Source organism: Eleutherodactylus coqui, chromosome 3 (genome assembly GCF_035609145.1).
Source record: "Eleutherodactylus coqui strain aEleCoq1 chromosome 3, aEleCoq1.hap1, whole genome shotgun sequence".
NCBI classification, from domain to species: domain Eukaryota; kingdom Metazoa; phylum Chordata; class Amphibia; order Anura; family Eleutherodactylidae; genus Eleutherodactylus; species Eleutherodactylus coqui.
Window position 1 is genome coordinate 11298636 of NC_089839.1, and position 15682 is coordinate 11314317.

General features: G+C 48.5%; 1 protein-coding gene across 2 annotated transcripts in view; it reads left to right on the forward strand.

Moving 5' to 3' along the window:
• The first annotated feature begins 731 nt into the window (after positions 1 to 731).
• Positions 732 to 15682, forward strand: part of LCLAT1 (lysocardiolipin acyltransferase 1) — a 91134-nt gene continuing 76183 nt past the window's right edge. The window contains exons 1-2 of one of the 2 annotated variants that reach the window (XM_066595119.1): positions 732 to 814; positions 15289 to 15457. In XM_066595119.1, coding sequence (XP_066451216.1) covers positions 15293 to 15457 — 165 coding nt within the window. In that variant the 5' untranslated portion in view covers positions 732 to 814; positions 15289 to 15292. Of the gene's footprint in view, positions 815 to 3573; positions 3709 to 15288; positions 15458 to 15682 lie in introns of those variants that run through there. The other variant, XM_066595118.1, reaches the window with a different exon arrangement.

Genomic DNA, 15682 nt, shown 5'->3' on the forward strand with positions numbered 1-15682 from the left:
TCCTGATTGGCTGGAATCGGCACACGTGATGGGGCGGAGCTACGCGATGCCGCGTAGAAGGGGCGGAGCCAGAACTCTGCTCGTGCCGAGACCCAAGAGAAGGGAGAAGACCCTTCTGCGCAAGCGCGTCTAATCGGGAGATTAGACGCTGAAATTAGACGGCACCATGGAGACGGGGACGCTAGCAACGGAGCAGGTAAGTGAATAACTTCTGTATGGCTCATATTTAATGCACGATGTACATTACAAAGTGCATTAATATGGCCATACAGAAGTGTATACCCCAACTTGCTTTCTCGGGACAACCCCTTTAAATAATGGTCAGATCAATCCGGGTTGGGGCAGGCAGTGAAACATGGAACAAGCTGAAAGAATAGGCAGAACAGAGAATGAGGAAGCGAGCAGACAGAAGCGTCATCAGGGGTGGAAACAGGCTGAACTAGATGGACATTGTCTCCCTTCAGCCTAACATACTATGTGACTATGTATAACAAGTAGGGGTCAGGAGCGGAGACAGGAAAGTAGTCAGGAACCGGAGATTTAAAACATACTAGAAGAGCGCCCCAAGCAGGACCAAAAGTCCACAATCTCAGGCACTTCATAGGGGATCTAGCCAAGGGTATCGGATGATTTGCAGGGAAGGAATTTGTAAGGTGTGCCTTGGCCCTTTAAGAACGCAGCCAGGCGTGCAGGCATCCTCCGGGCTGCTGTCAGTGAGCGAGCAGACAATGGAGTAGGGCGTCTATTGAAGATCACTGCCAGACTGAAGCTGCGGCTGCCAGAATAAGCAAGCTGGAGGCCATGGTGGCAAACGGTAACAGAAGCATTACACTGTCATAAGACATATTACAACGTTTTTTACCTTCACCTGCACTATTGGCTTATGCAAAGTTTGCTGGAAGGTTAATGTCCATGTAAAGTATTGGAATATCAGGAGTAGTTGTCATGGTGGTCTGAGACACATGGAAGAGAAAAGAGTTACAGCTATAGATGACATCACCTCTGAATCACTGAATTCATAGAGGATCATTTGGAAGAAAATTATACTCTGGCAAACTCCACCCCAAAACAAACCGCCACCTGATAAACCACGCCCCCTCACAACCAGAGCGTCACTATAAAAAGTGTGCTTTGTAATACCCTATTCAACTCCGACGACTAGACAAACTCCCACGAGCGTACGGTTGGTCCTTGTGCTGCCCGAGTCTACAACGGACTGTAAGTTAATGTCACATGACCCCATAATACCCAATGGGCAGATTTACTAAGAAAAATGCAACACTTTTTTGGCACAAAATCGTGCCGGGACTGTCCAACAGTTTGTGCCACTTTTATCGTGTGCTTTTAGACACTTTCATGCACTTTTTAAGATGTCTGACAAAGGAATGCGGCGGTGTGAAAAGGGGGCGTGGCCTAAAAGCAACATAGATTGCTTCAAATGTTTGCATTATATTGGTCCTAAATGAGGCGATATGAAGTCAGACCGCACCGTCTAATAACGCGCCGGATTTATGACTCAGCAGTCCTTGTGATAAGCCGGCGCATTTCAAGGCCGTCTATCCTAGCTTTGCACTTAATACTGGCGATCACGATTTTGCCGTGAGAAAATCGTGGCAAAATCGTGTCTTTGTTCCTGCGATTTTTGCAAAAACATCGCCGCCGCTTGCAATTTTCTCTCGTGATTTTTTTTTGGCGCGAAGGTCAATCAGACTTTCTGATGTTAAAAAAACACATTGCACGAAAATTGCAATTTTGTGCGTTGAGATGCGATAAAAATGAGACTCCATAGGGAAGCATGGGAGATCAAAAAAAAGGGAAAAACGCAGAAAGATGGAGCACGCCGCAATTTTTTGTAATCGTATGAGTGAAAACATTGCAAATGTGACGCCCATTGAAAAGCGCGGCTTCCATAATTCTGCGTTTTGACTCACTCTCGCATCACGCACACCATTGTATCGCCAGCGTTTAGCGCAGCGTTTCAAACGCCATCGCATTTTATATGCAGGTTGCGAGTGACAAAGGTTTGGTCTGAGAACAAATCAGTGTGCGCCAAACATTCAGTGCGGCGCATTGGGGGTGGAGCGTCTGATATCGCTGGCAGGAAGAGCTGGAGGAGTCACTCTGCAAGAAAGGGGCGGCAGAGAGGCGGAGCATTGGCAGCGGCGGCCCGCAGCTCATTAGCATACGGCGCGGGAGAAACGTATTGGCCGCTATCTTCACCCAGGAGATAAAGGTGACGCCGCGCTCCGGATGACGGCGCGTACAGGACAGTATATCGGGGTTACTTGGCCAGGTGTAGGAGACAGTTTGTTTCAGCCCCGAATTGTCCTCAATGCATCCAGGAACCCGTCGCCACTCCAGCAGTGAAAGGGTTACAGCCCGCGACTAAAGGCCCGTTTACACGTAACCGTTAGCGCTCAAAATTGGGTCAAACGAACGAATGAGCGTTAATCATTCAGCGTGAATGCGAAAACCAATCGCTCGCTCGTCGTCCGCCTAGAGGACCTCGCTGACTCGCTGCCTCCCTGTCCTGCGTAAACGCGGGCGCTGCCCATGGGAGGTGAAGCGCTGAGCAAGAAGCCCGCGAGCCGGTGGCAAGACTGCATGAGCGCCGACGACGTTAGCGGTGATGTCAGCGCCCGTGCCATCGTTTAGCTGACTGTCGACCCATGTGAGGCTCAAGGGCTGGTCACACGGGCGTAAGCGTGTTTCAGCCGTGTAAATGTTGTGATTTACGCACCCAAACCGTCTCAGCCGCGTATTTCGCTGACTCCCGCCTGCTTCTGTGCGGATAAGACTGCGCAAGATCGCATGGATTTTGGGTGTAAATGCGCAGGTTTCCTGCATATTTTGCGCATATTTACGCATACCCATTGATTTGAATCGCCACGGAGCGTATTTTCTTGCACCATCACGTTGCGTGAAAAAATAGGCTCATGTGAAGAAACGCACTGAAATCACGCGGTTTTATTCACGGTGTAATACGTGTCGCAGATACATTTGTGTGCCCTCCCCGGACCGCAGCGCCTCCCCTCAGCTGCGCTATAGGTACAAGGGCCTACGAATATACAGGAGTTTTCTATAACATACTGCTGAGGTAAAATGAAAGCTGCCAGCTGATTGGTTGCTAGCGGCGACACAGGCAGGATAGCAACAGACCTGTGCAGGCAAGAAAACTGCTGCCCACAGCAACCAATCACAGCGCAGCTCTCATTTTACCTCAGCACTATAAGAAATGAAAGCTGCTCTGTGATTGGTTGTTATATATTACACCTCTGAGGTAACATGAAAGCTGCGCTGTGATTGGGTGTTATATATTACACCGCTGAGGTAACATGAAAGCTGCACTGTGATTGGTTGCCCGGGGCAGCACAGACAGGCGTTCTTTCTTCCTGCCCGGTATTATCCTCACTCACATCACATCTCCCGCCTTCTCCCTGACAGTCTTCTCCTCACACTTTCCCGCCCGCAGACGCCCCACCTCTTTCTACGACGTCACTGCCTTTTCCCCGCCTTCTCAACTCCCGACGTATTATCACCTGCGACGTGGTGACGTCATTGAACTCAGAGGGGCGGAGGGAGACGAGAACCGCTGCTGCTGCTTAACCCTTCCCTACCTGGATCGTGTCCCTTGATGGGGTCTTCAGCGGGCGGTGGGGGCGGCACACCCGACTGGTAGAGAGCCGGGCGCAGCGCCGGCAGCAGCAGGTGACCCCCACTTATCCTATATCTGCCTGTGCTATGAGGTTTATTATATACCTATCTGTTATCGTGTGTGTGTAACGCTATACAGTAATCTATACAAGCCGTCATCCTAGAACCGGCCCTTATAGACAGATGTATACATTATGTCACCATATACTGCCCCCTATAGACACGTATACACAGGGTGTCACCGTATAATGCCCCCTATAGACACGTATACACAGGGTGTCACCGTATAATGCCCCTTATAGACACGTATACACAGGGTGTCACCATATAATGTCCCCTATAGACATGTATACACAGGGTGTCACCGTATAATGCCCCTTATAGACACGTATACACAGGGTGTCACCGTATAATGCCCCTTATAGACACGTATACACAGGGTGTCACCATATAATGTCCCCTATAGACATGTATACACAGGGTGTCACCGTATAATGCCCCCTATAGACACGTATACACAGGGTGTCACCGTATAATGCCCCTTATAGACACGTATACACAGGGTGTTACCATATACTGCCCCCTATAGACACGTATACACAGGGTGTCACCGTATAATGCCCCTTATAGACACGTATACACAGGGGTGTCACCATATACTGCCCCTTATAGACACGTATACACAGGGTGTCACCATATAATGTCCCCTATAGACATGTATACACAGGGTGTCACCGTATAATGCCCCTTATAGACACGTATACACAGGGTGTCACCGTATAATGCCCCTTATAGACACGTATACACAGGGGTGTCACCATATAATGCCCCTATAGACACGTATACACATGGTGTCACCGTATAATGCCCCCTATAGACATGTATACACAGGGTGTCACCATATAATGCCCCCTATAGACACACATACACAGGGTGTCACCATATAATGTCCCCTATAGACATGTATACACAGGGGTGTCACCGTATAATGCCCCCTAGACACATATACACAGGGTGTCACCATATAATGTCCCTTATAGACACGTATACACAGGGTGTCACCATATAATGTCCCCTATAGACATGTATACACAGGGGTGTCACCGTATAATGCCCCCTATAGACACGTATACACAGGGTGTCACCGTATAATGCCCCTTATAGACACGTATACACAGGGTGTCACCATATAATGTCCCCTATAGACATGTATACACAGGGGTGTCACCGTATAATGCCCCCTATAGACACGTATACACAGGGTGTCACCGTATAATGTCCCCTATAGACACGTATACACAGGGTGTCACCTTATAATGCCCCCTATAGACATGTATACACAGGGTGTCACCTTATAATGCCCCCTATAGACATGTATACACAGGGTGTCACCGTATAATGCCCCCTATAGACATGTATACACAGGGTGTCACCGTATAATGCCCCCTATAGACATGTATACACAGGGTGTCACCGTATAATGCCCCCTATAGACATGTATACACAGGGTGTCACCGTATAATGCCCCCTATAGACATGTATACACAGGGTGTCACCGTATAATGCCCCCTATAGACAAGTATACAACGGGTGTCACCGTATAATGCCCCCTATAGACACACATACACAGGGGTGTCACCATATAATGCCCCCTATAGACACGCATACAAAGGGTGTCACCGTAGAATGCCCCCTATAGACACTTATACACAGGGTGTCACCGTAGAATGCCCCCTATAGACACTTATACACATGGTGTCACCGTAGAATGCCCCTATAGACACTTATACACAGGGTGTCACCGTAGAATGCCCCCTATAGACACGTATACACAGGGTGTCACCGTAGAATGCCCCCTATAGACACGTATACACAGGGTGACACCGTATAATGTCCCCTATAGACACGTGTACACAGGGTGTCACCGTATAATGCCCCTTAGAGACACGCGTACACAGGGTGTTACCGTATAATGCCCCCTATACACACGTATACACAGGGTGTCACCATATAATGTCCCCTAGAGACACGTGTACACAGGGTGTCACCGTATAATGTCCCCTATAGACACGTATACACAGGGTGTCACCGTATAATGCCCCTTAGAGACACGCGTACACAGGGTGTCACCGTATAATGCCCCCTATACACACGTATACACAGGGTCTCACCATATAATGTCCCCTAGAGACACGCGTACACAGGGTGTCACCGTTTAACGCCCCCTATAGACACGCGTACACGGGGTGTCACCGTATAATGTCCCTTATATGCACGTATACATGGGGTGTCACCGTATAATGTCCCTTATATACACGTATACATGGGGTGTCACAGTATAATGTCCCTTATACACATGGTGTCACCGTAGAATGTCCCTTATATACACGTATACACAGGGTTTCACCGTATAACGCCCCCCATAGACACGTGTACACAGGGTGTCACCGTATAATGCCCCCCATAGACACGTGTACACAGGGTGTTACCGTATAATGCCTCCCATAGACACGTGTACACAGGGTGTCACTGTATAATGCCCCCCAGAGACACACGTATACACAGGGTGTCACCGTATAATGCCCCCTATACACACGTATACACAGGGTGTCACCGTATAATGTCCCCTAGAGACACGCGTACACAGGCTGGCATCGTATAATGCCCCCTATAGACACTTATACACAGGCTGGCACTGTATAATGTCCCTTATATACACGTATACACAGGGTGTCACCGTATAATGTCCCTTATATACATGTATACACAGGGTGTCACCGTATAATGTCCCTTATATACACGTATACACAGGGTTTCACCGTATAATGTCCCTTATATACACGTATACACAGGGTGTCACAGTATAATGTCTCCTATATACACGAATACACAGGGTGTCGCCCGTATAATGTCCCTTATATACACATGTATACAGAGGGTGTCACAGTATAATGTCCCTTATACACATTATGTCACCGTATAATGTCCCCTATATACACGAATACACAGGGTCTCACAGTATAATGTCCCTTATATACACGTATACATAGCGTGTCGCCATATCATGTCCTCTATATACACGTATACACATGGTGCCACCGTATGATGTCCCTTATATAGACGTATACACAGGGTGTCACAGTATAATGTCCCTTATATACATGAATACACAGGGTGTCGCAGTATAATGTCCCTTATACACATGGTGTCACCGTATAATGTCCCTTATATACACATATACACAGGGTTTCACCGTATAATATCCCTTATATACACGAATACATAGGGTCTCACAGTATAATGTCCCTTATATACACGTATACATAGCGTGCCGTCATATCATGTCCCCTATATACATGTATACACATGGAGCCACCGTATAATGTCCCTTATATACACGTATACACAGGGTTTCACCGTATAATATCCCTTATATACACGTATACACAGGGTTTCACCGTATAATATCCCTTATATACACGAATACATAGGGTCTCACAGTATTATGTCCCTTATATACACGTATACATAGCGTGCCGCCATATCATGTCCCCTATATACACGTATACACGTGGTGCCACCATATGATGTCCCTTATATACATGTATACACATGGAGCCACCGTATAATGTTCCTTATATAGACGTATACACAGGGTGTCACAGTATAATGTCCCTTATATACACATACACAGGGTGCCACCATATAATGTCCCTTATATACAGAGGGTGCCACCATATAATGTCCCCTATATACACATATACACATGGTGCCACCGTATAATGTCCCCTATATACACGCATACACATGGTGTCACCGTATAATGCCTCCCTATATACACGTATACAAAGGGTGAGACCATATAATGTCCCTTATATACAGGTTTACACATGGTGTCACCGTATAATGTCCCTTATATACACGTATACACAGGGTGTCAGAGTATAATGTCCCTTATATACACATACACAGGGTGCCACCATATAATGTCCCTTATATACACAGGGTGTCACCGTATAATGTCCCTTATATACACATATACGCATGGTGCCACCGTATAATATCCCCTATATACACATATACGCATGGTGCCACCGTATAATATCCCCTATATACACATATACGCATGGTGCCACCGTATAATGTCCCCTATATGCACGTATACACATGGTGTCACCGTATAAAGCCCCCCTATATACACGTATACAAAGGGTGAGACCATATAATGTCCCTTATATACAGGTTTACACATGGTGTCACCGTATAAAGCCCCCCTATATACACATATACAAAGGGTGAGATCATATAATGTCCCTTATATACAGGTTTACACATGGTGTCACTGTATAATGTCCCTTATGTAGATGTATAGACACGGTGTCACCATATAATGTCCGCTGCCTGGGATCCCCACTGATCAGTTGATCGCCCGCTGTCAGTGAGGATACCGCTGTCTGTAATGCAGCAATCCGGTTTGGCGCCGCAGGCGATGACTTCAGTGGGAGCTGCAGCTGCAGTATGGTCAGAGCTGTCTGCTTCCGCCTTTATGGAGAGCTGGCGATCAGCTGATCGGTGCCGATCAACCACTGATGACCTATCCTGAGGACAGTTTATTAATAATAAAGTGCGGGACTAGCCCTTTAAGTTAATGCAGAGTTGTATTGTGCCAGCTGACAATCTTAGCTCTGCTGTGTCAGTACATGTAGCAATAGTAGAAAGAAGCTGATACTGAAGACACTTTGCACCGCGGCCGTCCGCTGTCACCTGTCACCTCGCTGTGTCTTCGCGGCCGTCCGCTGTCACCTCGCTGTGTCTTCGCCCTCCATTGCTGGATTGTGGTGTTCTTGGTGGTAATTGATGAGCTTTATGCTGAGTTTCGAGGCGTACCTGGTGTTGGGCTGAGGAAGGAGACCGGCTGGTCGGGGATGTCTTGGGGTGTTACGGCGTTGGGCAGAGGCAGGACACCGGCTGGTCAAGGATGTCTTGGGGTGTACCGGGCGTTGGGCTGAGGCAGGACACCGGCTGGTCGGACATGTTTCGGGGCGTATCGGGGTTAGGCTCGAGCAGGACACCGGCTGGTCGCGGATGTCTTCGGGGATATCGGCGTTGGGCTGAGGCAGGACACTGGCTGGTCGGGGCATGTTTCGGGGCGTATCGGGGTTAGGCTCGGGCAGGACATCAGCTAGTCGGGGATGTCTTTGGGCATATCGGCGTTGGGCTGAGCCAGGACACTGCCTGCTTGGGGATGTCTTGGGGCGTATCGGTGTTGGGTTGAGGCAGGACACCGGCTGGTCGGGGATATCTTATCAAGGCTCATATGTGCATTCAATTCTCAACATGATTGACACCTCGGCTTAAAGGGGTTGTCCAGGTGTAAACTGTTGGTGCCCTATTCTCAGAATAGGTCATTAATAGTAGACCCCATTGATAAGCTGACCTCTGAGCTGATGTGTGCAGGAAGTAGACAGTGCTGTTCCCACTGAAGTGGTCTGGCTTGGTATTGCAGGCGTTGAATTGAATGGGAACTTTGCCTGTAATACCAAGCCTGGCCACTGCAGAGTGAACGGAGCTGTCTGCTTCCTGAACACATCTCAGTGCAAGAGCTACTAAGCTCACAGAATGGAGGGAGACTGCTGAGTGCATTGATCGCCACATGCGCCATAGAAGTCAATGGTGTGGCGGTTGAGCATGCGAACCACTGCTCTTTGCATATGGAGCCTTGGGGGTGCGCCCGTCTCAAGATGATGGAGATCTCAGAGGTTGGACCCCTAGCGATCAGAGTATGAGAAGCGGATGAATGTCATTAGTGGGAAGATGTCTGCGGTCTGCCCTCCCGATGGCGCTGGCCAATCGGAAAGCAGATCTAGTCCATTAATGTGTGACTCGGCTCGCAGTGGGAGGAGCTATGAAACCGTCTAAAAGAAGGATCCGCCTTATGCTTAGTAGCAGAAAAGTGGACGAGATCTTCAAAATCTTCTCTACACAACAAAAATACGCACAAAACCCGGAAGCTGACCTGCGGAGTGGGGTTTAAATCCGTAGCATGTCAGCGCCATTTATCCTCTTGTCAATGAGGGGGTGAATTCCGCGCCAAAATCCGCATCACATGATGCCGGTTGTGATGCAGGCGTTTAGCTGCGATCCGCTGAGGACGCCCTGTAGCAATCTGCCCCCCCCCCAAAAAATGATTACATCCCTTGTATCATAAGGGGTTAAGCCTGACACTAAGGGGTTAAACCTGTTTGCATGCGCTCTATTCGTTACTCTTGGCCGGCCCCACAAATTGGCACCCGCCTGCGCTAATTAATACTCGCAGCTGATGGCGCGCCCAAATTACTGTTTTGCAATCTCCCCGGAGATCGATCGGGAAGGTAAGCCCCGGCCGCCATCGCAGAGCCCCCCCTCCTTAGATGCGGCACCCGCGATAAGCTGTACGCCGGCCAAAAAATATGTAAATTGGCAGCAGGTACGCGGCGCCTCGAGCGGCGCACCTGCCAAGGTGTCCTGAGGCTGCATGTAGATGAGGTGTAATGAGTCGCTCGCGCCGCCGCTGTAGTAATTGTGCCTCCTATTATATATTCACTTAATAGTCGTAAACGCCGCGCCGCGAGGTCACGGAGGTCGGAGACGAGCCACGGGATTCAGCTGTTGTTCCGTTCCCTTTTTGCGTTTCCACACGTAACGATTGCTCTAATTATCGTCTTGTATAAATGGCGTTAATCAACGTTTACGAAAGCCGAACGCAAGAAGTCAGGAGGAAGTTACGGAAACTTCAGCAACTTGTCACAACTTTACTCCACGGTGATCAGTGTTCTCCACCTTGTGGCCCTCCAGTGTTTGCAAAACTACAATTCCCAGCATGCCCTGCGAGCCGTAGACTGCGGAGTCAGTGTGCAGTGGCGGCAAAATTCCACTAATCCAGCAACCGATGGTCTGGAAATCCTACTATTTGTGTCACCTGCGGACGGCCATTATTGGCAAACGCATTCGGCGATGTCCGGCGCACCCGCACTGCTTACTGCCGCTTATTTGTCGCACTATCGTGGACTTCCATTGTGCAGGGCCATTCCAGACTATCGGGTGAATTCCTGATGATCCGGCACACTGCTGTACTGTTTTTTGTGTCTGTATTACATCCGTTTTTTTATGCCCCATCGATTGGCGCTGGTATATTCGGATGAGGGTTTTATTTCACGGACCGACCATTTGCATAAAAAAGTGCAGCGCCTCGTCCGTATTTATGGGCTGAAGTCGCCCCGTAAAATCTATGGGAGCGGCGAAAAGTGACATCCGTGCTGTGAAAAATGTGGCGAATACGGATGCAGCATGGACGTAAAAAAATGTGCATGCACATCGAAACCGTATGTACGGGCGCCGTGAAAACGGTGCATTATTCACGGACCGAAATAGAGGCAGCATTTCTGCTACAAGCCGCGCCATTCTGTAAATCTCCCTCACGTGCGGAAACTTTCTGCAACGAATCCACCGTGTTTTTGAAGAACGCTGCGACTTCTACATTCGCAGCTCTTGACATAAAGGGTTACGATCTGCGGCCGGGGCGCCACAAAAGCCTCCGCAGGCGCAGATTTGGTCGTGGCCGTTTTAAAGCATATTTGCTGCAAAATACACTACATGCAAAAGAATTGCGCACGAGCGAGCCTGAAAACGCGTTTGTCTGTCGAAGCCCCTAGGACTTGCTCACGTATTCTACCGCGTAATCCGCGCTACCAGTCTTTAGATTTAATTCTGCCTCTTAAATACAGTGCGCCAAAGAACGTGGCGTGCGCCGTGTCTGCGAGCATAAATGCCAAGATGGTGGATGGTGAGTGTCGGCACGCAGTGAGGCCGCAATGCATTGCATAGCGCTCGGTGCTCCCGCGCGGGAGATACACGCACCGTGCCAAAACATTCCTCTGCGAGAACGCCCTCGGAGTGCATGCTTACGAGGCGGAGGCGCTGCGGGCGTTCTGGAATGGAAGACCCCCCGCAACTCTGCTAGAAATCTGCGGTGACCAAATCCGCAGCTCATCGGTGCATCTTTGGGCATATTTGTAATTGCGGATCACGGTACTGCGGCAGCTCTCACTGCGTCCGTGCTGCGGGACTGCGGGAAAGCATGAGACGGCCCGGCACACCGCCAAAAACATAAACGGGCAAATTCAAGACAAGCGCGTCCGTGAAAATGTGATTTTGGGTGGAGTAGGGGTCGTTGGAAGTCATCCCAGATGTCTCCAGCTGTCTGGAGGTTTGGGTGATCCGCTGATTGGTGCCACACAGTGAGATCCGTGACTCGAGGACATACTGGGGGAGGTACGTATGGGAAGTGGGCCCTGCTGTGACTACTGGGGTCGGTGATGGTCCTGAGAGAAGAGGGGGGATGGTTTAGGCTACTGAGGTGAGGAATCAAGTAAAAGGTTGGGCTACAGAAAATGGTGAAAAAGGTGCTATTGTGAATTTGAGACAAAAAGAGGTGCCCTGCTGGGACTACTGGGGGCAGACGTCGCTCTCGTAGTTGGCACTTTTGCCAAATGTATCTGCTTGGGATTGATCACTATTTTGGGGTGCATACAAGTTTTTGATCATTTTGTATTGCATTTTTTTGGAAGGCACAAAAAGCCAAAAAGGGGTGCGCTGCTGCGACTACTGGGGGGAAAATTCCTCTTGGATGGCCAATAGTTGGCACTAATCCCAAATGTATCTGCTTAGCATTCAACAGTTTTGGGGCTTGGCTGATACGCTGGTTGGTATGCTTTACTGGCACCGCTTAACCCCTTAGTGACCCCAAAGCGCCCTTTTACAGCGGTCACTAATGGGCTTTAAACCCGCACATCTTTAAGCCGGTGGCTTGGCCGACTACTGACAGCCCGACTCCTGCTCTAACTGTCAGGAATGGAAAATCATCCCAGCAATTTAAGGCCCTTTTACACGGGAGCGATCACCGCTAGTGAATGCAGGCGGAGCGGCCGGGGATTCGCAGTCGGCAAGCGCTCATCCGTAAATGATAACTGCCCCTTTACACGGACCGACCCAGCGCTCGGTCTTCTGCATGCATAAACTGTACAATGAGCGAGAAGCAAACAAATCCTCGTTGGCCGTTCATTCGGGGCGGCATTCATTCACATTCCCGCTGGATGCAGCAATTATCGGCCTGTGTAAAAGGGCCTTAACCCCTTACATGCCACAATCAATAGCAAATACAGCAGATAACAGGGGGCCCCTCCAGCCACCCATCAGCACCCCGCCGTGCAACCACAAGGTACCAGTGGGAAGCCTGGCAATGACCTCCATGTCTGCCGTGTAGCTCCGCCCACTAGGCCCCGCCTCCGGCCCAGTATAGCAGGCTTCTGTCATAGGCTTAGTAGAAAGCACTACAGAAGTAATGCAGTGTACTATCCGAGCCATTGAATGATCGCATCTTCAAGTCCTCCTGAGGGACTGAAATATGGGGTGAAAAAAAGTTTATTGAAGTTCAATTTAACCCCTTCCCGCTCCAAGACGTACATTTACGTCCTGGAGCGTTGGGGTATGTATGCAGAGAGGCCACGGGGCGACCTCTCTGCATACAGCACAGGCGTCAGCTGTTTACTACAGCTGACACCCGCAGGCAATAGCCGTGATCGGGTGATCGCGGCTATTAACCCTTTAAATGCTGCGGTCAATTCTGACAGCGGCATTTAAAGCCCCCGAACAGCATTCGGGGGTCCTGTACGCCCCCCCTGCAGTTAGATCAGGGGAGCCGTGCAGGTGTCATGGCTGCCGGGGGCCTTCTGAAAAGCCCAAGGGCTGCCTTCAAAGACTGCCTATCAAGCCATCCCCATTGGGTGGCTTGATAAGCTGTAGCATTACGTCATACTGCAGGAGCGATCAAAGCATCCCATATTGTAGTCCCCCAGGGGGACTAAAAAGTAAAGTAAAAGAAAAGATAAGATCAATAAAGTTTTTTTAATTGTAAAAAAAAAAAAAAAAAGTAATAAGTTTAAATCACCCCCCTTTTGCCATATCTATAATTAAAAAGTCTAAATAAGAAAAGAAAAATACATATTTAGTATCGTCACGTCCCTAAAAGTCCGATCTATTAAAGTAGCGCATTATTTACCACGCACGGTGAACGTCGTCCGAAAACCCCCCCCCCACAAAAATGCTCTTTTTCAGTCACCGTCTCCCAGAAAAAAACGCAATAAGAAGCGATCAAAAAGTCAGAAACTACAGATCATCCCGCAAAAAATGAGCCTTTGCTGAACTAACGTCGACGGAAAAATAAAAAAGTTATTGCATGCAGAAGATGACGGCAGAAAATAATTGAAAAAAATTAAATGTCTTTAGTAGTAGTACCGTAAAAAAAAACTATACAAGTTTGCTATCGCAGTAATCGCACCGACCCGTAGAATAAAGTTAGCTGGTCGTTTTTGTTGCAGTTTGTGCGCCATAGAAACAAGACGCACCGAAAGATGGCGGAATGTGTTTTTTTTTTTTGTTGTTGTTTTTTTTTTCATTTTACTCCACTTAGAATTTTTAAAATGTTTTTTAGTACATTCTATGGTAGAGTAAATAGCACCATTAAAAACTACAACTCGTCCCGCAAAAAACAACGAGCCTTCATACAGCGGCGTCGATGGAAAAATAAAGGAGTTACGACTTTTTCAAGGGAGGGAGGAAAAAACAAAAACTGGGAAAAAAGGGCCCGCATCATTAAGGGGTTAAACGGGTTGTCCCGCGGCAGCAAGCGGTGTTAAGCACTTCTGTATGGCCATATTAATGCACTTTGTAATATACATCGTGCATACAGAAGTGCTTAACACCGCTTGCTTGCGCGGGACAACCCCTTTAAAGAAAAAAAAATCCAGCTAAAAAAATACTCCTTTTTCCCCACAAAAACCCTTTTAAAAGGATAAAATACCAAAGATCTTTTTGAAAAGCAGCACATATTATTACGTAGCGCCTCGCGCGATGAAAGCGTTTGGTTGTTTATTTCACGCTGCGAATGCTGGAAAAATAATTTTAAAAACGAACGCCAGAATCGCTATATTTCTGTAGTTTGCCTCCAAAAAAACGTAATAAAAATCAATCCAAGAGTCGTCTGCAGCCGGGCCCCCGAGTGTCTGTCTGTTGACCGTGTCCTGGGTGTTGTCGTGCGGCGGCGCGGAGTCCGCTGTTTATACTTAAAAATATGTTTGTTTTTATTTTTTACTAATTTATCACAAAGAAAATCAATCGCCATCCAGCTGTGATCGCAGTGATCGGGCCGGTCCAGAGGAGGAGCCTGTCAGGTTACTTTTACTGACTACCGGAGGCGCTGTTGAGGCTGCTGGGGGGGATGAACTACTGTGATTAGGGGAAAGTTACACACTGCTGGAACTAATAGGGAAGCGACTGTTCTGATGTGACTACTGGGGGAAAGAGACTGAAGGGAGTATTGGGGAGAGTGAAGGGCAATGCCGTGACTTTTGGGGAGGTGGAAAGATCTGGGACTGTTTCAAGTAAACGGGTAACGATGTACAGGTGACGTCTTGATACCCCCTATACTCACAGCGGAGTCCTCATTGAGGCAGCAGTACATAGGAACAAGCTCTGTCTTCTCTGCCACGACCTGTTGGTTTCGTTCCCCCTAACGCTCCCTGTCTTCTTGTGTTTCAGAGCCATGGTGTCATGGAGAGGGGTTTACTTTGTCTGCACTTTGTTTCTGGGAAGTTTCTTTGGTAGCATTTTCATGCTGGGCCCGTTCCTTCCGCTGATGTTTGTGTCTCCGGGCTGGTATCGTTGGCTGACTGATCGCATCGTGGCAACGTGGCTGACCCTCCCCGTGGTAAGATGTAACTCAGTAATGTATGAACACACCAGCAGAATAGTGAGTGCAGCTCTGGGGTATAATACAGGATGTAACTCAGGAGCAGTACAGGATAAGTAATGTATGTACACAGTGACTCCACCAGCAGAATAGTGAGTGCAGCTCTGGAGTATAATACAGGATGTAACTCAGGAGCAGTACAGGATAAGTAATGTATGTACACAGTGACTCCACCAGCAGAAT